The sequence below is a fragment of the Quercus lobata genome, chromosome 2 (assembly GCF_001633185.2).
Source record: "Quercus lobata isolate SW786 chromosome 2, ValleyOak3.0 Primary Assembly, whole genome shotgun sequence".
In the NCBI taxonomy this organism is placed as follows: Eukaryota; Viridiplantae; Streptophyta; class Magnoliopsida; order Fagales; family Fagaceae; genus Quercus; species Quercus lobata.
In genome coordinates, this window is record NC_044905.1 from 3,932,685 (window position 1) to 3,953,127 (window position 20,443).

The 20,443-nt window shown below is 36.5% G+C and overlaps 2 protein-coding genes across 2 annotated transcripts; both read right to left on the reverse strand.

The window, feature by feature from the left end:
• Positions 1-2,038: 2,038 nt before the first annotated feature.
• Positions 2,039-2,392, reverse strand: LOC115957670. The gene has a single exon (XM_031075979.1). It carries the CDS (start codon positions 2,390-2,392, stop codon positions 2,039-2,041), a length of 354 nt encoding a protein of 117 aa, XP_030931839.1.
• Positions 2,393-15,148: 12,756 nt separating this feature from the next.
• Positions 15,149-19,466, reverse strand: LOC115977778 (probable acyl-activating enzyme 1, peroxisomal). The gene is made up of 2 exons (XM_031099797.1): positions 19,201-19,466; positions 15,149-16,754 (listed from the first exon to the last, which is right to left on the reverse strand). The coding sequence occupies exons 1-2, from the start codon at positions 19,396-19,398 to the stop codon at positions 15,279-15,281; spliced, it is 1,674 nt and encodes a 557-aa protein (XP_030955657.1). The 5' UTR covers positions 19,399-19,466; the 3' UTR covers positions 15,149-15,278.
• Positions 19,467-20,443: the final 977 nt, after the last annotated feature.

The window sequence follows — 20,443 nt, forward strand, 5'->3', positions numbered from 1 at the left end:
ACTTGATAAGTTGTGTAAGTATTGATTGAACGATATTATTTTTGATAGGTTCTAAAAGTTTAGAACAATTGACAAATCGTGAGTACAACTTGTTTTGGTATAGATCTTAGAGTATATAGAGTTTATTAGACAATGCTAAGGTGTTACAAGTCAGAACACAAGAAAATACAAGCTACATAAAGAATGATTCAAATTCTGTGAAATTCGACTGATTGAAAAATTAGATCTAACCGATCGAAAATCGCAGACATGAAATTTTTGCAGAATTCTATTTCAGCCCAAACACTGCTTAAACGTTTTGGGTTTCAAGTAAAACACTTCTAGTATGTAAAGAAAACCTCTAACTACGTTTTCAGAGTTTTTTAGAGATTTTGGAGGTACTCTTATGAAATCTAAAAGGTATTGTACCTTCCTCTATCAAAGTCATTGCTGGAAATCATTCTCATATCATTAGATCTGGTAGATCTAAAGTTGCTGCATCAAGATCATTATTGATGGTGATTTGAAACTTTTGAGTGGGATCTCAAAGTCACAAGCAAGACGGCTTGTGTTGATGTAAATCCAAGAAGAGAAAGAGTCCGTGGATTCAGAGCTTGTACGTGGTTGTGTCAGTAAGTTACTACTAGAGGTAACAATAGATTTAGGGTTAAATCTAATTGTAAAAACTTCAATTCTCTTATAGTGAATGTGTTTATCTTGAGGATAGTTAAGTCAAATTTTCTCCAAGTTTTTACCATGAAACAGTTCATTTCATTGGTTTTCCTGGGTCATCATATCATGGTGTTATTTACTTTTCCACATCTTTGCATGATATGATTTATTTGTATTTAACCTAGATCTGAATAATTAATCTAAGTAATCACTTGGTTAATATATTAGGTTAAATAATATGATTTAAGGGATCTAAACAAACAAACAATTTTCACATGCACCCACTTATTAACGTTAATCACATGTCATGTCACCTCAATAATTAAATAGTACCATGTCAAATGATAGGGGTTAGAATCAATATTTTTAAACATCAACCCACCAAAACCAAAATTACACCAAATTAGAAAATATAATTTATGTTTTAGTCTAAATAATAAATTTAACTGCTCTAACATGGAATAAAGCAAATAAAACGGAGGATTAAAAAAAATAGAATGCTACTTCCTACCATTCTAAATTAGCTAAACGATAAGGCACTTAATTAAATAAAATTACCAAATTGAGCTAATCTACTACTATTAGCTAGAGTGATAGTATGGCTAGTGGGTGGTAATTTTATAAATTGTCACATAGTGAATTAAAAGGAATGCAAAATTATCAAACACAACATTAGATTTCATAATTAAATTCAACCACGTGTTGGTATCAATCAATGAACCACATGGTAAAATTTAATTATCCTTTGAATAATAGAACAAATTGTGTACTGTATTGATATTGACTTGAACAAATGTTTAAATTTAATTAAAAACCTTAAAATATAATATTTAGGAAATTGTACATAAATTTTATCCAAAATAGAAAATATTACTCAACAGTAAAAGAGTACGGTAACAACCAACCATAAGTAGATGAGGGATTACACTTTTTAATGGATTTATGAGTCTGTTTGGATTGAGCTTATTTTTACTGAAACTGAAAACACTGTAGCAAAATAATTTTTAAATGTGTGAATAGTGCCGTGGAACCCATTTTTAATGAAAAAGTTGCTGAAAAGTGAAATTTGTGGGTCTGTGAACAGTGCACTGTTCACCATGGAAAAGTCAACCTTTGCGGCTACTGTTCATGAACAGTAGCCTCATTACTCCTTGAAATGCGTGAAAACCAAAAAAAAGAAAAGAAGGATGCGTTTACTGCGTGCAACTGTAGCGTGGGTCCTATGCCCAAAACGCAAACGCTGAAACGCAATAAAACACTGAGACCAAACTGGTACTATATATATCCTTTATAGCATGTTTCTTCTTCTTCTTTCATTTGGCTTAGGTTTTTTTTTTTTTTTTTTTTTTTTTTTTTTTTTTTTGTCAACAAAGAAATATCATTAAACTTAGGAATTTATAAATCTGTTACAACGAATGCAAGCTTTATCAGCCGCTAACAAAATATCCACCACAGGCGGCGGGTACAAAAAAATTACAAAAGAGTCTAGGCTATTAGCTCCAAGCTTGGCCAACGCATCAGCACATTGGTTAGCTTCCCTATAGCTGTGGATTATCTGCTTGTTGGGAATCTCTTTCACCAGGTTCCTGCAATCAGTAAGCAACGGCTCCATTAACAAATTGTCGGTATTGTTATTCATGAGTAGAACAATACTTAAAGCATCTAACTCAATGATGAGGTTGCTTAACTCCATCTCCTTAGCTAATAGAAGACCATCCCTTAAGGCCCACAACTCTGCCATGAAGCTGTTGGTACACCTAAGTGGCTTAGCATAACCTTTCAACCAATTCCCATCATGGTCCCTAATAATGCCGCCACCACCTACACGTCCAGAGGAGCCAAAAGCAGCCCATCTGAGTTAAGCTTAGCCCATCCCATAGGAGGTTTCTCCCACCCAATTGTAATGAGAGTTTTAGCTTTAGGCATCTTAGCATTCAGCCCAACAGAAAAAAATTCAGCACCATCTTTGATGCTTTTCCTGAAGCATGACTGGTCCACCCTACCAGTCCTAAAGATAACATTATTCCTATGAAGCCATAAGTTCCACACACCCATGGGAAACAATATCTTCCACGGGATGCCCATCCATCTGGACTTGATATCAGTTTTGCAGCTAGCTTTGAGCCACTCACAAACCGGCAAGTCAAAAGTTTCCTTCAGGCTAAGCGGGAAGTGAAGTTGCTGCCAAAAAATCTGAGCATACTCACAGCCCCTTAATAAATGATCAATTGTTTCAAAGTCTTTATTACATAAACAACAAATAGGATCAAGACTTAAACCCCTTGAACCCAAAACATCCCCGGTAGGAACACTGTTATGCAAACACAGCCAAAGGAAAAATTGAACCTTAGGCAAAGTTTCTACCTTCCACACCCAGGCTATCGAAACCGATTCAAGGTTCAAAGGGTTTAAACCCCTAGCCAAAAGGTAGGCAAATTTCAACGAGAAAAAGCCGTTCTTGGAGAAGGCCCATTGAAGCGTATCCTCTGCCTCCTGATTGCAAGACAGCGGAGTAGCTTTAATGGCATTGAGAACATGGTCAGGCAGAACAAAGGATAGGCTATGGCCTTGCCATTCATAATTATGATAAAAACATTGCTTCACCGTAATCAAATCTTCATTGCGGTTCAAAGGACCCTCAATAACAGATCTCAACACACCCATTGGAAGCCAAAAATCAGCCCAAAACTTCACTGACTCTCCATTTCTTACCGACCATTTAAGCCCTTTAACATAAACCGGCCCTCCCTTCTTAAACGCTGCCCAACAGCTAGAACAGGGGAGTTTCTTCCCTTCTTCAGTCATTCTCCTAGGGGAAAGGTACTTGGCAGTGATCATTCTTACCCAAGGAGCTTCCTTTTCACACGCTAGTCTCCAGCACAACTTAGCTAACAGCGCATTGTTTCTATCCTTCATCTTATGCAGCCCCAATCCACCAAGTTCTTTGGGAAGTGTCACCTTATCCCATCCAACTAAATGCATCCTCCTTTTTTCTTCCGTTGAACCCCATAGAAAGTCCCTTATTAATTTATCCACTTGATCACAAACCTTAGCAGGAAGAGATTGACATTGCATATAGTACTCTGCCACAGGGGTTGCAGCAGCTTTAACAAGCACCAATCTACCAGCCTTTGACAATAATTTAGATCTCCAACCATCCAGCTTGCTTTGAATTCTATTAATCACAAAGTTATAAGCATTCCCCATTCTACCTTGGTAAATGATGGGAAACCCAAGGTACTTACCTAAGTTACTAGTTTTGGTAATCCCCAATCTTCTACAAATGCCTCTTCTCCTTCCACCAGTAACATTAGGAGAAAACAGAATTTTTGATTTCTCAAGATTAATTTTCTGCCCAGCAAGGTTGCAGAAATTATCCAAAACTTCGATAATGGCTTCGCAATTCTTCCTGTCTGCCTTAGCAAAGAGCATCAAGTCGTCTGCAAAAAACACATGAGAGAAGCTAGGCCCACTTCTAGAAGCCCTAACCTTGTCCCATCTCCTACCTTCACACATACTAGTGATATGGGCTCCAAGGAATTCCATGCACAGCAGAAATAAATAGGGAGAAATAGGATCTCCCTGTCTTATTCCTCTAGAGGGTTGGAAAGAATCCAGCTTGCTTCCATTGAACAAAAGGGCTGTGTTAGTGGTAGCCACGCAGCTCATGATCAACTTAATCATACTCTCCGGAAACCCAAAGTGCTCAAGCACCATTTTGATAAAAGACCACTCTAAGCGGTCGTATGCCTTTTGAAGATCAACTTTTATAACCATAACCCCTGTTCTCCCCTTCCTCTTCTTAAGGGAATAAATCAGCTCTTGGGCGATTATTACATTATCCGTGCCCCTTCTCCCTTCAAGGAAAGCTGTCTGCATAGGGGAAATTAGAGAAGGCAGCAAGTGTCGAAGCCTCAAAACAATGATTTTTGAGATAATCTTATAAATCGTGTTGCATAAACTTATGGGCCTATAATGGCTGACAGTTTCAGGGCTGGGTTGTTTAGGGATAAGGGCAATAAGGGTTTGATTAAGGTACTCCGGAACCTTTTGTCTAAGAAACACCTCCTTAATCTCCCTCTTAACCGAGTCACCCACCACAAGCCAAAATCTTTGAAAAAAGCCAGCATGAAGTCCATCAACACCAGGAGCTTTGTAGGGCTTCATAGACTTGAGGGCATTCCAAATTTCCCCATCAGATGGAATAATGGTCATGCTACCATCTTCCTCAAGACTAAGCTTAGCACACCAATCCGAACTCCATTGAGGGGTATTAGGGCAGAAAACTTGCTCTGTCTTATATAGCTTCTTGAAGCTTGAGTTAAAAATCTCCTTCACTTCCTCAACATTGTGACACCATTCACCCTCATTGTTTTGAACACAAGTAATTCTATTCTTGCTTCTCCTTTTGAGGGCAGAGATATGAAAGAATGACGTATTTCTCTCCCTTGCAATAACCCAATTAGTTCTGGACTTCATAGCCCACAGCTCTTCTTCAAGTTGGAGAACTAAATTATACTCCTCAGTCAATTGCTTTTGGAGATTGATCAAGAAACTATTTGGGCATACAGCTAATGCTTTCTCAGCACCCAACATCCTAGCCAAAATCTTCTTCTTTCTTAGGAAAACATTTCCAAAGACTTCTCTATTCCATCTTTGGGCCTTGGTCTTGAAATTGGAAATAGCCTCAGCTAGATTGCCCTCCCTACCAGCCCAAGCATCTCTCACCACCATCGGAAAATCACTATGACTTAGCCAAATAGTCTGAAACCTAAATGGCCTATCAACATTAGACCCCAAGAAAGGATACAAGTCCCCCGGCTTAGTTTTTTAACTTATTTGTTAGTGTATAGTTTTTTAAATGTATCTTGTGGGAGCATTTTTTGCTCTAAGGAAACTCATGTACTCAGGAAATTTTTTGCTTGTCCCACATTGGAAAGATGGCCTCCCTCTTTTTACCTTATAAAGGATAAGCCAATGAGAAAGAGTACCACTAGTTGGGTGAAACTCATGTACTCCTTAGGCAATTTAGGCAATTTTTTGCTTGTCCCACATTGAAAAGATGGCCTCCCTCTTTCTACCTTATAAGGGATGAGCCAATGAGAAAGAGTGCCACTAGTTTGGTTACCAATGTGGGACAAGCAAAAAATTGCCTAAGGAGTACATGAGTTTCCTTAGAGCAAAAAATGCTCCCACATATCTATTTTCTATTTTTTATTTCCAATGATAATATTTTTTTATAAATCTCTTTTTTTCTTTTTTTGAGGAGATATTGTTTTATAAATCTAATGATACAACAACATATTTTATAGATCTAACGACACAACATGGGTGAAATTAAAACAAATATAAATTAAATGACTGAAATGGAAAAAAATTGAAATTATAGATATGGTCCATATGGAAATGAAAATAACTGAAAAAATAATATTGAAATTAATTCTTTTAAGTCTTAAAATCCAAAAAATACATTTTTGTTTTCAAATCATGAATATTATGATTAATTGGGTTGGAAACTTTGCCAACAGAAATATAGCCCAATTTAATGGGCTAGAAAATTGAAGGTGATACCAGACAAATCGTCTTAACACTTGCCAAATACCTATCCTTTCATGTCCAAAATCTCATTGTTTTATCAGTGAGTAGAGAGCCAGTGAGAGCGAACAAATTGACAAGATAGAGAGAAACCAGCTTCTACCTAATTACCAACAACATGTGAGTCGATGAGATTTTAGCATCTTAAATATTATAGATTTTAGCATCTTAAAACACTACTTTATCTATTTTAATACCTCACTTTATAATACACTCTTCAGCAAAAGTTTTATATTTTTTACTGCTTCATTAAAATGTTTTTTCTTTATTATTTTTAAATTCTTTTTTATTAACAATCTCATCTCTTCCTCTTTCTTTCTTCCCCTCTCTTTCTCTTTCTCTATGTATTTCTCTTTGTCCAAACAAAAAAAAAAACAAAACCCACTCTCACTGCAACAGACACCGCCAACCACCACCACCACCATCAAATACCGGCGAGCCACCACCCATCATCAAAAAGCCACTACAAAAACCAAAACCCACTTCACACCCACTGCCATCAGCCACCACCGCCAAGCCAACACCCATCATCAGAAACCCACTACCAAACCCACTCTCACCACAACAGACACCATCAAACACCGCCAAGCCAAAACCAAAACCCCCTGCCAAACCTACTCTCACCACAACAAACACCATCAGACACCGCCAAGCCACCATTGCCAAGCCAACACTGCCACACCCACCACCGCCAAGCCACCACCCACCTTCAGAAACCCATTGCCACCAGCCACCTCCGCCCACACCCACTGCTACAGCACCACCACCCACAACCTTAACCCAAATCAAAACTCAATCACAAACACAAAACCCACCAAATCAACCAAAACCGGACCAAATCTTAGTTGCGATCCACGATCATCCACCACCACGATCCACTAGTGAAAAGGAAAGAGAACCAGTGAGAAAAGAAAAGAAAAAAAGAAGAAGAAAAAAACAGCACTGAATAGAGGATAAGAAAAGAGAGGGAAAAAATAGAAAAAAAAAAAGGAAAAAAGAAAAAGAAAAAGAAAAAAGAGAGAAACGGCTTAGAGGAGAGGAGAAGAAAAGAGAGAAAAAAAAAGTTGAGAGGGAGAAACGGCAGACTAGAGAGAAAAGAAAGAGAAGAAAGCAAGAAAATATTTTTTTTAAGTAAAAGATGAGAGAGAATAAAATATTAGTTTTATTTATAAGTTTGGAACTACAATAGGTTGTTAGAGCATCCATACTGTGGTGTGAAAAAACTATATTACTATTTTTAGCAGCACTCAGAATGCTTGTTAACATAGAAAACTTCACATGCCCATGGAGAGGTTGTAGGTTCAATGAGGCCTTCTGAAAGGAGGGTAGTTAGTTCTTGCTTGGCCAAGGCTAAATGGTCTGGATTCATTCCTCTATAACTGACTTTTATGGGGTTGACATCTTCATTTTTCTTGAAGGGAAGGTTTATGAAAAAATTTGGGTTTTTCCATAAAGGATTTGGATTTTTAAGAAGAAATTCAGAATGGCTGTTTGCACAATAATCACTGATAATTTGGAGTTTCAAAGAGTCAAAGGAGTCAACCGTGAATAGATGGGGTACTTAGGTCCAGGTGAGAAGGTGTTGTTTGTGCAATAGTCCTTTTGAAGACCATCTGAGGTTAGGTATTTGATGAAGAAGATCAAACCCTATGAGAAGATCTCTACCTGTGAGAGGGGATTCAAGGACTTGGTGTTTAATGGTAAGGGTTGGAAAGATTCTGATGAAAAGAGGCTTACTTTTCAGAGTGATGAGGAATGTTTCTCCATTTGCTGCTCTAAACATCTGGTTATGGGGTAGCCAAAATTCTGCAGGTAAAATCTTGGGATGGAGAATTGTTGTTGCTGCTCTTGTGTCAAATAAGGCTATTACCGGAATAAGTCTAGAGTAAGTGTCTAGGAGGATATGTACCTGGGCTATGGGGGTAAGGTTGGTTAAAGGGGCTATAATAGGCTGGGATGTATAGATGGTTTGAATTTTTGGTTCTAAGTCATCTTCATTGTTTGAGTCTGAATCTTCTTCTGAAGTGGAATAGGCCATAACTACCAAAACTTGAGGAGAGTAGTCATCATCCAGTGAAAAGAGTGATTCCACATCTGAAAAAGGAGTGTCATCTGCATGGATCTGGGCCTGTTCAAGAAGCTTTGCTGCTTTCTCCTTTTTTGGGCAATTTTTTGCAAAATGTCCTGGTCGTCTGCATACAAAATAGACCTTTGAAGTTTTTCCTTTAAACTGCTTTCTTCTAAGAAACTTCCAATTTTTCTTCTTTAAGGATCTTTTCTTGTGACCTGCATAATGCCTCTTCTTCCAAGAATATTTCTTGAAATGATTTCTTCTTTCTGTTGGACAAGCACAATTCTTATCATAATACTTTATGTGCAGATCTTTCCTTTTGCAATTGTCTTTAAGTTTGCTATGGATCTTGTCAATCTCTAAAAGAAATTTTCTCTGATTGCAGAGTTTTACCAAGGCAATGAGCACATGCTGATAAATTTCTCCCACGGAGGCTTGCTGCAAAGTTATTTTTTGGAGATTAATCATACAGAGGGTTTCATCTCCCAATGGTTCTGGAAGGGAGTTGAGAAAGGTATGCTTGGCATTAACATCATCCATACCATTAAAAGATTAATATCTCCTTGACATTCTGTCAAAATACTTCTCTAAATCTCTCCTTTCAAATGAGCAACACTTCATCAGCAAGAATTCTTCTCGTGCTACTTCTGTATAATGGGTTGCCGAGCCAAGAAATTCATTATGGACAATCGTGAAGAAGTCTTCTAGTGTGTTGCATTGAGTTGCCTGTCTTTGCCTGTATTCTCCTAAATTGATCCACCATTCTCGTAATCTTTCTGTGATCCTTATAACAAACTTAGCAATAATCAGGGAAATAGTGGCATTTGGAGCCTGAAATTCAGCTATGCACCAAGAATACATGTTAAAGAACTCATCATGCCATTTGGATGGAGGAACATTATCGAAAATGAATAAATGTTTTGAATCTGTAGTTGGTGAATAAGTCAGCCTTATTTGATATTCTGAAACAAAGGGTGGTGGAGGAAAGATTGGTGGTGGTGGAGATGGAGGTTTTTTAGGGCGAAGAACATCATCTTCTTCTTCTACCTTTGGTTCAGTATTTGTCATAAACACTTTCTTTAGACAAAGATCAGACAAGTCTAGGTTTGTGTCATCAATTATTAGGAGCACAAAAGGTTCTCTTGAATCTTCAAGGGTGAAGGTTTTGAGAAATGATGAAATTGGGTTTGAAGGGTTAGGATCCACAGCCAGCATGTTCATGTCTGGGGGTCTTGATGAAGCACCTACAGTTGGATCTGGGGGTTGGTATAATGGTTCTTTGTCTTTCTTTATAAGAGAAGGTTCCTTTTGTGGTCTAGCTTGGGACTCTGGTTAAGGTAGAGTTGAGTATGTTATAGTAGGAAAAATTCCACTTGGTTTGAAAGGGTTATGGTTAGGATGTGTTATGGCTAACGGTTGAAGGTTTTGATAGGGAGAAATTGGTGAAAATGGAGAGATCACTGGTATAGACAAGTCTTTGTATAAGGATTGGCAAGATTGAAAAGGCATATGAACATGTATTAGAGGGGTCTGAGTGGCTTTTTTCTGTAATCCTTCCATAGATTGGAGTTGTAACAACAACTGTTTCCTTTTTTTTTCTTTTTGCCCAATAAGATGGAAAGAGACAGACAGAACTTTAACTGTGGTGGCTATGGTTGCCAGGTCCTATTCAACTACTTTGATTTTCTTCTTCAGGTCTTCAATAAGGGAATTTGAAGATGAGAAAGTATGAGTAACCGCCTCAACCATCTTTTGTTGGTTATCCAGAATTTTTGAAAGGACACGGTATTGTGCAACAGCATTTTCTGCTTGCCAGTTTAAAGCTACTTCTGCCGAAGAGACCTGTTTCTTGGTTCCATCTGGATTGTTTCCTACAGGATTTTTGATTTTCCAGACATGTTTGGTGTTGGTTTGGGGATGATCAAAGCTTTCTAATAGGGGAAAACTCTGTGAATAGGAAGATGAAGCTTGGTCAAACATGTAGCAAGGTAAGGGTTTTTGTATGTGGGTTTGGCCAGTAGGAAGGGGTTGACATTTTGATATTTGGGAAGGACTTTCTGATAGTATGGAATTATTGGAGGTTTCTGGGTTTGATCATGGTTTTCTTTGCATGGAGAGAAAAGGAATGGTCTGCTTTCTGGTTCTAAGATAGAGGACAGAATAATCAAACTTTCCAGAGGGTTCTCCAAGGAGGTCAACTTCTAGATCTCTTGCTGCATATCTTTCTTTGAGAATCTTTCATATAATTTTTTATCTACATGTATTTCAAAAAAATATAAACAACATTACTAGAACAACGTTATCAAACAGCTCCTATCAAACATATCCTATATTCTAAAGAAAAAAATTAATTTCTATTCATTCTCCCCTCCCCTAATTTAATTAAATAATATTTTCTCTCTCCCTTTTTCTTTTTTCTACTTCCTCTTCACAAGTCTCACCAAGTCCATTATTCTCTATGCCTTTCATTTTTTTATTTCTTTCTTCCTCGTTCTTCTTACTGCTCCACATTGACACCATGGATCACGTTGTGGTGGTGGTGGTGGTGGTTCACGCCGTTGATCACGCTAGTAACATGGATAAATAATTATAATTCATACCCTTGGTATAGTGGTGAGTTTGGCCTTGGAGCTGTACGTCTTGGTGTGAGTTTTTTTTACTAGGCAATTTTCAGTGTGAGTTTAGGTGGGTGCTATATTGTGCAAATAGGTGGTCTAGGTGGTGTTCTTGGAAGTCTAGGTGGTGTTTAATATGAGTTTGTTGGTTTCGCATGGTTTTCAGACTGTGGTGGTGGTGATTAGGTGGGTTTGTGTCGGTGGTGATTTTTTTTTTCTTTCCTACTGTGGGCTGTGGTTGCCAAGGTGGTGATTTTGGTTGTGGTTGTGGCTGGTGGTGGAGGTGGTTGTGGTTGGTTCCTAAGTTTGTGGGGATGTTTTTATTATTATTCTAATGAGTTTTTTTTATATATTATTTTAATCAAATAGCTAAAAATATAGATCCATTAATGTTGGGTGTATTGTAAAATGAAGATGTAAAATAAATAAAGTGACTTTTGTAGGTGCTAAATAGCCAAATTTTTGCCTCCACCACTGTGAATGCTCTTAAAGATGACAACCTACTATAGCTCCAGAGCTTTTATTTTATTTTATTTTATTTATGTATAGCTCCTTTGTTGTAGCTTGCATTTTGGTATTTTAGGCTGTGTTTGTTTTGGGTAAAAATCTCTTCCGGAAATGCTTTTCCGTAAATGCGGGTGTTTGGTTGCGCATGGAAAATAAATTTTCCGGAAATGCTTTTCAGTTGACTGTGTGTTGGGGTGTAAAATGATTTCCGTTTTTATTTTACCTTCAAATATCATTTTCCAGAAAACAGAGAGAGAGAGCTGAGTGAGAGTGAGATCGCGCTCGCACGCAGAGAGAGAGAGAGAGAGGGAAAGAGCACACCCCTCCGGCCAGCCAAGCTCCAACCAGAGAGATTGCACCCAGAGAGAGATCGAACCCAGAGCCCAGAGCCCTTCAACTTCGACTTCAAATCGCAACCTTCGACTTCGCCGTTTGACTTCGACTTTGAATCGCACCCAGATCGCAACCTTCGACTTTGCCGGCGAACCAGAGCCCTTCGACTTCGCACCCTTCAACTTCGTCGTTCAACTTCGACTTTGAATCGCACCCAGATTGCACCCTTCGACTTCGCTGGTGAACCTAGAGCCCAAATCACGCATTCGACTTCGTCGAGATTGCACCCCAGGATCGCACCGAGACAGCACTGATCACACCGATCACACTGAGATCGCAATTGAGAAATGGTTGGGTTTTGATGAATTTGACCGGATTTGATGAATTTTTTTTGGTTGGGTTTTGTTTCTGTATTTATCTATGAGAAATGATATTATATATTTGTTTGGAAGCTGAGAAAATGTGAGGAACAAGAAGAAAATGTGTTTTCTATATTATTTTCAGCAACACAACCAAACACTAGAAAATATTTTCCAACATTTTTTGGAATGCAACCAAACACTTGAAAATATTTTCCTTTCCCGAAAATAGCATTTCCGGAAAATATTTTACATAAACCAAACATAGCCTTAGTTGCTAAAATAGCATTATAACATTATACCACCCTTACTGTGAGTGCTTTAAGAAGAGAGGGAGAGAGGGAGTTAGTGAGCGGTGAGGCGAAGGATAGATCGAAATGATGGGTATCCTAATATATATATATATATATATATATATATTTATATATGGTTAGGTTCAAGTTACACCTGGTGTAACTGTAAGTAATATTACATCACCTAATAACTTGTTATAGAATTCATATTTTGAAAATCCTACCGTTGAATTATATGTTCTAAATATTTTTAACATTCATGTCAATTTTCATATTAATTTGATGTTATTTACCATTTGATCCATAAACTCATCTTTTATACATTATTTTAAACTACAAAAATCTGAATTTAAATAATTGATTAATGACATAGCTATTAATCTTTGATCACCTCGAAATTTTGCAAGTATAGAGAATATACAAGGATAATATAATCTAACAGTGGATTTGTCAAAATTTGAATCTAATTAAAAAATATTGAGTGGTGTAACATTAATAAGAGTTACACTAGGTGTAACTTGAACCTAACCCTATATATATATATATATATATATAACTCATCAACCAAAAAAAAAAAAAAAAAAAACCTAAGGTCGGTGAGCACAATACACCCCTTGAAAACGCCATATTTCTTTAAAATGGTCTATTTAAAGGTCCATTTGACTAAGGTAATACACTGTAAGGTAGTCTTCTCCCTTTTTTCTAACCCATTTTTCCTAATATAAGAGAGGTTCAATCTCAAGTTTAATTCCATTAACATTAGATTTTAATAATTTTATGGCTTGGAACCCATCATAATTGAATCAAACCTACTAGTTTCCATAATCTTTGTGGGAGCAACCAAAATATCTTCCAAACTTCTCCCTTAGAATAATTGAGAATTCACACTAAGTTGCAAGAGCTAACGTAATATTTGGAGTGTCAAATGGGTGGGTTTGTATGGGTTTGGGATAAGCATAGTTGGATTGGATATATAAAACCCATTTACTCATTAAAATCCATTTAATTAATTGTTTCTAACCAAAATCCAACCCAACCCAATTATTATGGGTAAACCCTAACTCACCCAATTATCCAATTATCAAAATTACCAAAATGTCATTAAAGTGAAAACCTCAACACTTTCTTAGATTCCCTTTTCCACTCTCTCTAGTCTCCACTCTACTTTACTGGGAAAAAGAAAAAAAAATTTCTTGGATCTAAAACTTCTTTTTTTTCTTTAGCAAAATCAAAAGATTAGAATTCTTTTTTTCTTTTTTAGCAAAGTCAATAGCTGAATTTAGCTAAGAACCCAAATAGGATTCATGGGTTTGTCCCTAAACGAATAAAAACTGTGATTTTCCTTCGTTTTCTCAGCTACTAAACACAGCCTAAGACCTTTAATTATTAACCAAAAAAAAAAACCTAATCAAAGCCAGAAATTCCAATCTCAAAGCCAACCCACAACCACAAAAATAAAACCCACAACAACCCAAGCCAAGAAAATCAACCCACAGCCACAAAAGAAAAACTCAAGCGAGATCAGCGAAAGAAAGAAAAAACTTAGGCGAGATCGGTGAGCAATGGAGGAAGAAATAAAAAAAAATGAAAGGGAGAAGAGAGATCAGCACTAGGCAGGCGAGATCGGCATTGGGTAGGCAAGATAGCCAAGGTGGGCACTCGACTCCATAGCCTCCGACCCCATTCTCTCCGCCTTCCTCTCCCCATCCTTCTCCACCACTTCGTTCTCCTCCACCGCCCTCTCCTCCATAGCGTCGTGGTGGTTTCGAATGGAGAAGGCAGATTTGGTTCCTAAGAAGTGAGAGTCGGTGGTCTTAGTTCTGTGTTTGTTGTGCCTCATTGTTCTCTGTGAGAGCTAGAGAGAGAAAGAGAGAGAGAGAGAGAAGTGTTTGGAGGCCGAGAAAATGAAGGAAAATGAAACGTTTGAGGGCTTTATTTTTTATTTATTTTTTTTAATGTTATGGGAAGGGCTGGATTGAATATGGGTTTTTTTTTTTTTTTTGGTTAAATGAGGCTCAATGGGTTTTTAGTTAAAATACAATAATCACTAGGTTTAATTGGGTTGATACCCATTTAACCCAACTAATAATTGGGTGAGTTTGAGTTCAATTATAGTGGGTAGGTTTAGGCTTATTTTGCCACCCCTAGGTTAAATAGTCCACGGTTGAGCACTAAATTTTCTTCTATATGCATCAATTGCCAACTAATTCATAGATAGCAATGCACCTAGATTGAAAATTCAAACTTTGAGAATTCACAATTTGAACAACATGAAAATACTAGCGGCCCTTTACATAAAAGCCACCATATTACGGTAATATAGGAGAGATCTTCCATATTACGGTAATGTGGAAGATCTCTCCCATATTATTTGACTGCTGCAACCTCCTTCCCTGTTTCTTGATTGTAAAATTCAATTTTTGAGATTGCTCATTTGTTGGCCCGTTGGGCTTCCTTTTCCTCAACTTAAGGAACTCATCCTATCTCTTCCATCTCTTAGTGGGTCTTTTGTAAGAATGTTGATGGGTTGGTTTTCTCTGATGTCTTTGCCCTCTTTGAGGATTGGGCCTCCCCTTTCTTTTAATATTATTTTACTTAACCAAAAAAAAAAGCTAATGTTATATGATTAGGGGAAAATGGTAATTTGCTCAAATAAAATAATTGAATACAAAGTTTTTGGACTTATTATATCTTGGTCTGATGATAAAGAATTATTATCAGAAATGGATGTCATAGGTTAAAACACCCTAAAAAAAAATACAAAGTTTTTGGCAAATTATGATTATTACAATTTACAACATAAGAGGAACAGGGTACTAAGTAAACGTACACCTTCAAATTCCTTAAAGTTGCTTTACAATCTACTTATGCTCTTCTTTGGAAGGCTTCCCATGGTCTTAGCCTTTTCCCTTAAAACAAATTTCTGTGTCTTCCCAGTTGAAGTCTTTGGCAGATCATCCAAAAAAACAACAGTTCGAGGAGCCATGTAATGGGGTAATCGATCGCGACAAAACTTAATAATCTCCTCTGCAGTGGCATTACACCCATTCTTCAACTTCACAAATGCACAAGGTGTCTCCCCCCAGTAATCATCAGGTTTTCCCACAACAACTGCCTCGAGAACTGCTGGATGACTAAAAAGTGCAGCTTCCACCTCAATTGTGCTAATATTTTCTCCCCCAGAAATGATAATGTCCTTTGAACGATCCTTTAGTTCTATGTAGCCATCAGAGTGTTTCACTCCCAAGTCCCCACTCCGAAACCATCCACCATTAAATGCATCCTGTGTTGCTTTCAAATTTTTCAAGTATCCATTCATCACAATGTTGCCTCTAAGCATAACTTCACCCAGGGTTTTTGCATCAGGGGGTACACTCTTCATGGTAACAGGATCTTTAATGTCAATTTCCTCAAGGCCAAGATGGTGAACCCCTTGACGAGCCTTAAGCTTTGCCTGAGTATCTCGAGGAAGAGAATTCCATTCAGGTTTCCAAGTGCAAACTGTTGCAGGACCATAAGTTTCTGTCAGACCATATGAGTGGGTAACAATAAATCCTAGTTCCTCCATCTTGAATAGCACATGTGGAGGTGGAGGTGCAGCACCTGTCATGACTGCCACCTTCCCTGGAAGTGTCCTCCGCTCACTAGCTGCCGCATTTATTATCATGTTCAGAACTGTGGGTGCACCACCCAAGTGGGTCACTTTGTGCTGAGAAATATTCTCAAAAATTCCTCTTGCAGTCACATTCCTTTGGCAGACATTTGTGCCACCCTGAGCAGCCACAGCCCATGTGAGACACCACCCATTACAGTGAAACATAGGAACACACCATAAATATACAGGCATTGAGCTCATCTCATTGAAAAGTGCCACTGCAAGTGAATTGAGATAGGCACCTCTATGGCTATAAATAACACCTTTTGGGCTTGATGTGGTACCTGAAGTGTAATTTACCGAGATTGGATCACATTCATCATTTGGCCACCTGACCTCAAAATCAAGTCTTCCGGTCAGTAAAAGACCCTCATATTCCAGATAGTTCGACGTGGAAATAGTGCTGCTGATGTTAGAGGATGATTGATCGGACTCTGGAATTAAGATTAGAAGGGGTAGCTTGGTCCTCGTCTTGGAAAGAATATCAATTGCTCCTTGAGCAATATGAAGAAATTCATAGTCTACGAAAATGATTTTGGCCTCTGAATGTCTCAATAATACTGACAACATTGCCGAATCATGACGGACATTTAGTGTACAAAGAACACCACCTACCATTGGAACACCAAAGTGTAGCTCATACATTGCTGGAATATTAGGGGCCAATGCAGCAACCTGCTCAAGTGAGTAAAAGTTTATCATAAACACAAATCAAAATTAAGGAGAGTGCTTTCACGCTTTTGAGAGAGGGGAAAAATAAAAAGAAATTTTAGGAAATAAAGTAATATAGTTAGTACTTTTAAAGAATTGATGCCTCAAGCACTTAGATAACTAAAGAAATTGTATAGATCCATGAGTAGCCACTCACTCTATTCATTTTAAGATGTCCATTTTGAAAAGTTAGATATAAAAATTTTAATTTTCTTAATCTATCTTTCCGAGGAAAAAGTTGAAATGCACTTATAAACTTCAACGAAATATAAATTAAAACTTGGATTCTTTCAATGGGTACTCTCACTTTAAGGGGGATGGAGTATAAGGAAATCTTTATCGGCAACAAAGCTTACATTTTCCAAGAAGAGCATAGCAGTTCAGTGGGATTGCCCGATCTCCTTAGGGGAAGAATCAGATTTTGAATCCTCCTCCCCCACTTGTTACAAGCAAAGAAAATAAAAACAAGCAAACAGGCAAACTTATTTCTAATCATTGCCAGAAATGGGCGTCAAGGATAGAACAAGAGTAAAAATAAAAACAAACCAAGAAAGAAATGATATGACTCATATTTGATACTTGTTAAAGTGAAACGCAAGGTCTCAAAGCCTAAATAGTTTATTAAGCTTCCATCAAGATGTTGTTCAAAATGTACCGAAATCTGGTGATAATGATCCAATTATTTCATCATAAATTACTTGCGAAGACTATGACACTATGAAAAGAATTACACTCAAACTATTACAAAAAGTTATTTTTAAAACTAAAGGATAACACACAAACAATGTCAATTTTATACGTGGAACAAAACTCATCCAACAAATGCTACTGCCTCTATTTTTAGCCAAGTGAAGTAACGGGGGATCAAACCCCAAACATAGCGCCATATTTTTAAGGGTAGGTGTCATTATGCCAAAAGGCCATATGCAATTTTTAAAAAAAAATTATAAGTTATACATGTAACTGATGAGTCTTTCTGTCAATTGGCATGGTTCACTGGAAATTTTTAGCATGACTATATGCATAGTATTCATATTCATACATAATTGATTGTTATTGTTAAAACCAATGGTAAAGTCAGGAATTTTTTTCAAGCACGGGAAAATTTATATAATAAACCCTTTAGTTTTTCAATTTATACACAATACGAGGGAGGGAGTCCAAAAGTCAATGGCTCCTCTCTCTCTCTGCCACAGCTTAAAACTAACTCTTATGTAATGGCATTGAATGAAGAGAAGCAACATTTTTTGCTATATCCCCAAAATTCCTCAATAAATGAAAGACACTGTTGAATTACTTAGAAAAGAGCTTAGAGTAGTCCCTAATTTTCAATTAATTGAAGACTCTTGTTAGCTTAACATGACTCAGTAGCTACAATAAAACAAATGATACTATACTATCAAAACAAGAAAAAGGAAGGGGGGTGGGGGGGGGGAGTCAAACTCCATTGAAAGAACTTAAAAGGCCCCTTACAAAGCGGAAAATGGGGATGGAGAATTTGAACCCATGTTCTTTCCAATGGAAAGAAGTAGACAATGCCAATAAATCACACCACTACTCTAGACTACAATAGAGGAATATAATTGTAGTTAAAAAAAAGATACATTAATTAAAGAAGTAATAGAGGCTATGACTTCAGATAGAATGTAAGGGAGGAAAAAAATACATTTAGCCAATCATGACTAATCTTATCAAGGATTCATAGCCGACACCAAAAAATTTTGGACTAAGGCCTTATTATTGTAGAATATAATTTATGCATTACAAATATTAGGACTTTATTCCCTTATTTTTAATGTTTTCTTAGGTCTATGCAACCAAATTGAAGTCCTTTTATAATAATATAGTAATTAGGATTTATTTTTAAACCTTTTTACATTATAATTAAGTTTTCTACAATAATCTATAAAAATTGGCCCCTAAATTGTAACCAAAAATTAAAGTCCAAAACATATTATTAAAAATTCTCTTCAAATTTCTTTCATGCAAGGAAAATTAAACAAAGAAAAGGTTTCTCCCCTTTCAAACTTCTCTATCTTTTTTTGGTTTTATTTTGAAAATCTAACTATTAAATTACATGTTCTTATTAAATCCTCCATGATTGCAAAATTTCAAGAATATCAAAAATCAATTGCTATGTCATCAATCAAAAGTTTAAATTTCAAGTTTTTGTGGTATGAAATTATACATAAAAAATAAGTTTATTGATTGAATAATAGAAAATGTCCAATTTGAAAGAAATTTGATATGCATGTTACAAACATGAAGAAAGTGAAAAAATTTTAAAATTCAAACCCAATAAAAAAAATATATGAAAAGTTTGAAGGGTTTTAACATTGTTTACAAAGGTGACAACATAAAATCAAATGTTGCAAAAATTCTGAATATAAGTGAGAAAGTCAGTACTTACCACATCTCCACGAGAAATTCCAAGCTGGGCAAGAGCAGAAGCAAGTTTAGTGCAACGTTCAAAGGTGTCTTTCCAGGTGTACCGGACATTACCATACACAATAGAGAATTTATCATTGTAGACCAACGCTGACCGCTTCAAGAAGCTGATGGGAGAGAGTGGGGTGTAATTTGCAGAGCTTCGAATCATACCCTCCATTGGATTTAACTTCAGAGACAACAACAACAACAACAACAGCAACAACAAAAATTTGTAAAGTGGAGATGGAAGAGCTACTCTTTGGAGTTTGGACTATTTTTAAGGCTATTTAAAAATAAAAATAAAAACTTACGTACATATCTTGCCAAGTGCCAACTCATGTGGCAAATGAGAGAGGCTTAAGTTCAGTGTTTCATGGACATTAGACTCGTTCTGTTAAGCGGTAATTTTTAGACATATGACAACATCCTATTGGGTTTAGTGCACAAAATACTGAAAACCTATTTTAAAACAATTTTTTTTCCTTGAGCTTTGTCACGATATGGTAGATTTTGAGTGGTGCTTATCACTTTCAAATAAATCTCTCTCTCTCTCTCTCTCTCTCTCTCTCTCTTCTTTGTTACTCATATTCCTCCAAATAACTCATATTTTGTTTTTATTTTAATTTTTGTATTTTTTATCCATTTTTTATTCATTTTTGTTTTCATTTTAATTTTTGGTTTTTTTAATCAATTTTCTGAACATGAGAACAGAAAATACTAGTTATCCTATTTGGCATATGATTCTTCTTACTTATTAAAAAAAAAATCTGTATTTCTCACTTATGCTCACAATTTTTTCCACAATTTTCAGTTTTTTATAATAAAATTCCAATTAACTCATCTTGCCGAAAATAAAAATGTCAAAAATTTGTTTTCATTCTCACATTTTTTTTTTTTTTTGGGTATTGAAAATATAAATGAGAACAAAAAATAAATCCAAAAAAACTTTTCCTTAGTGAGTCTTACAAAAGACGGGAAACAAAAACAGAATACTGAGGAACCAAACATGGCCTAGATTTTCTTGGCAGACAAAAATTCGTTAAAAAAAAATATTCGTTTACATTTTTTTGTTTTGTTTTATTTTTCTTAATCTGGCGAACAGATAGAGAGATTCAAAAGGGAGCCGCATGTCGCATCACATGCATTCTTTTGCCGAAATGGTACAAATTATACTATTATAGAATAGAAAAAGGGCCAACTTTTAAAAGCTCCACCCAGCCCAG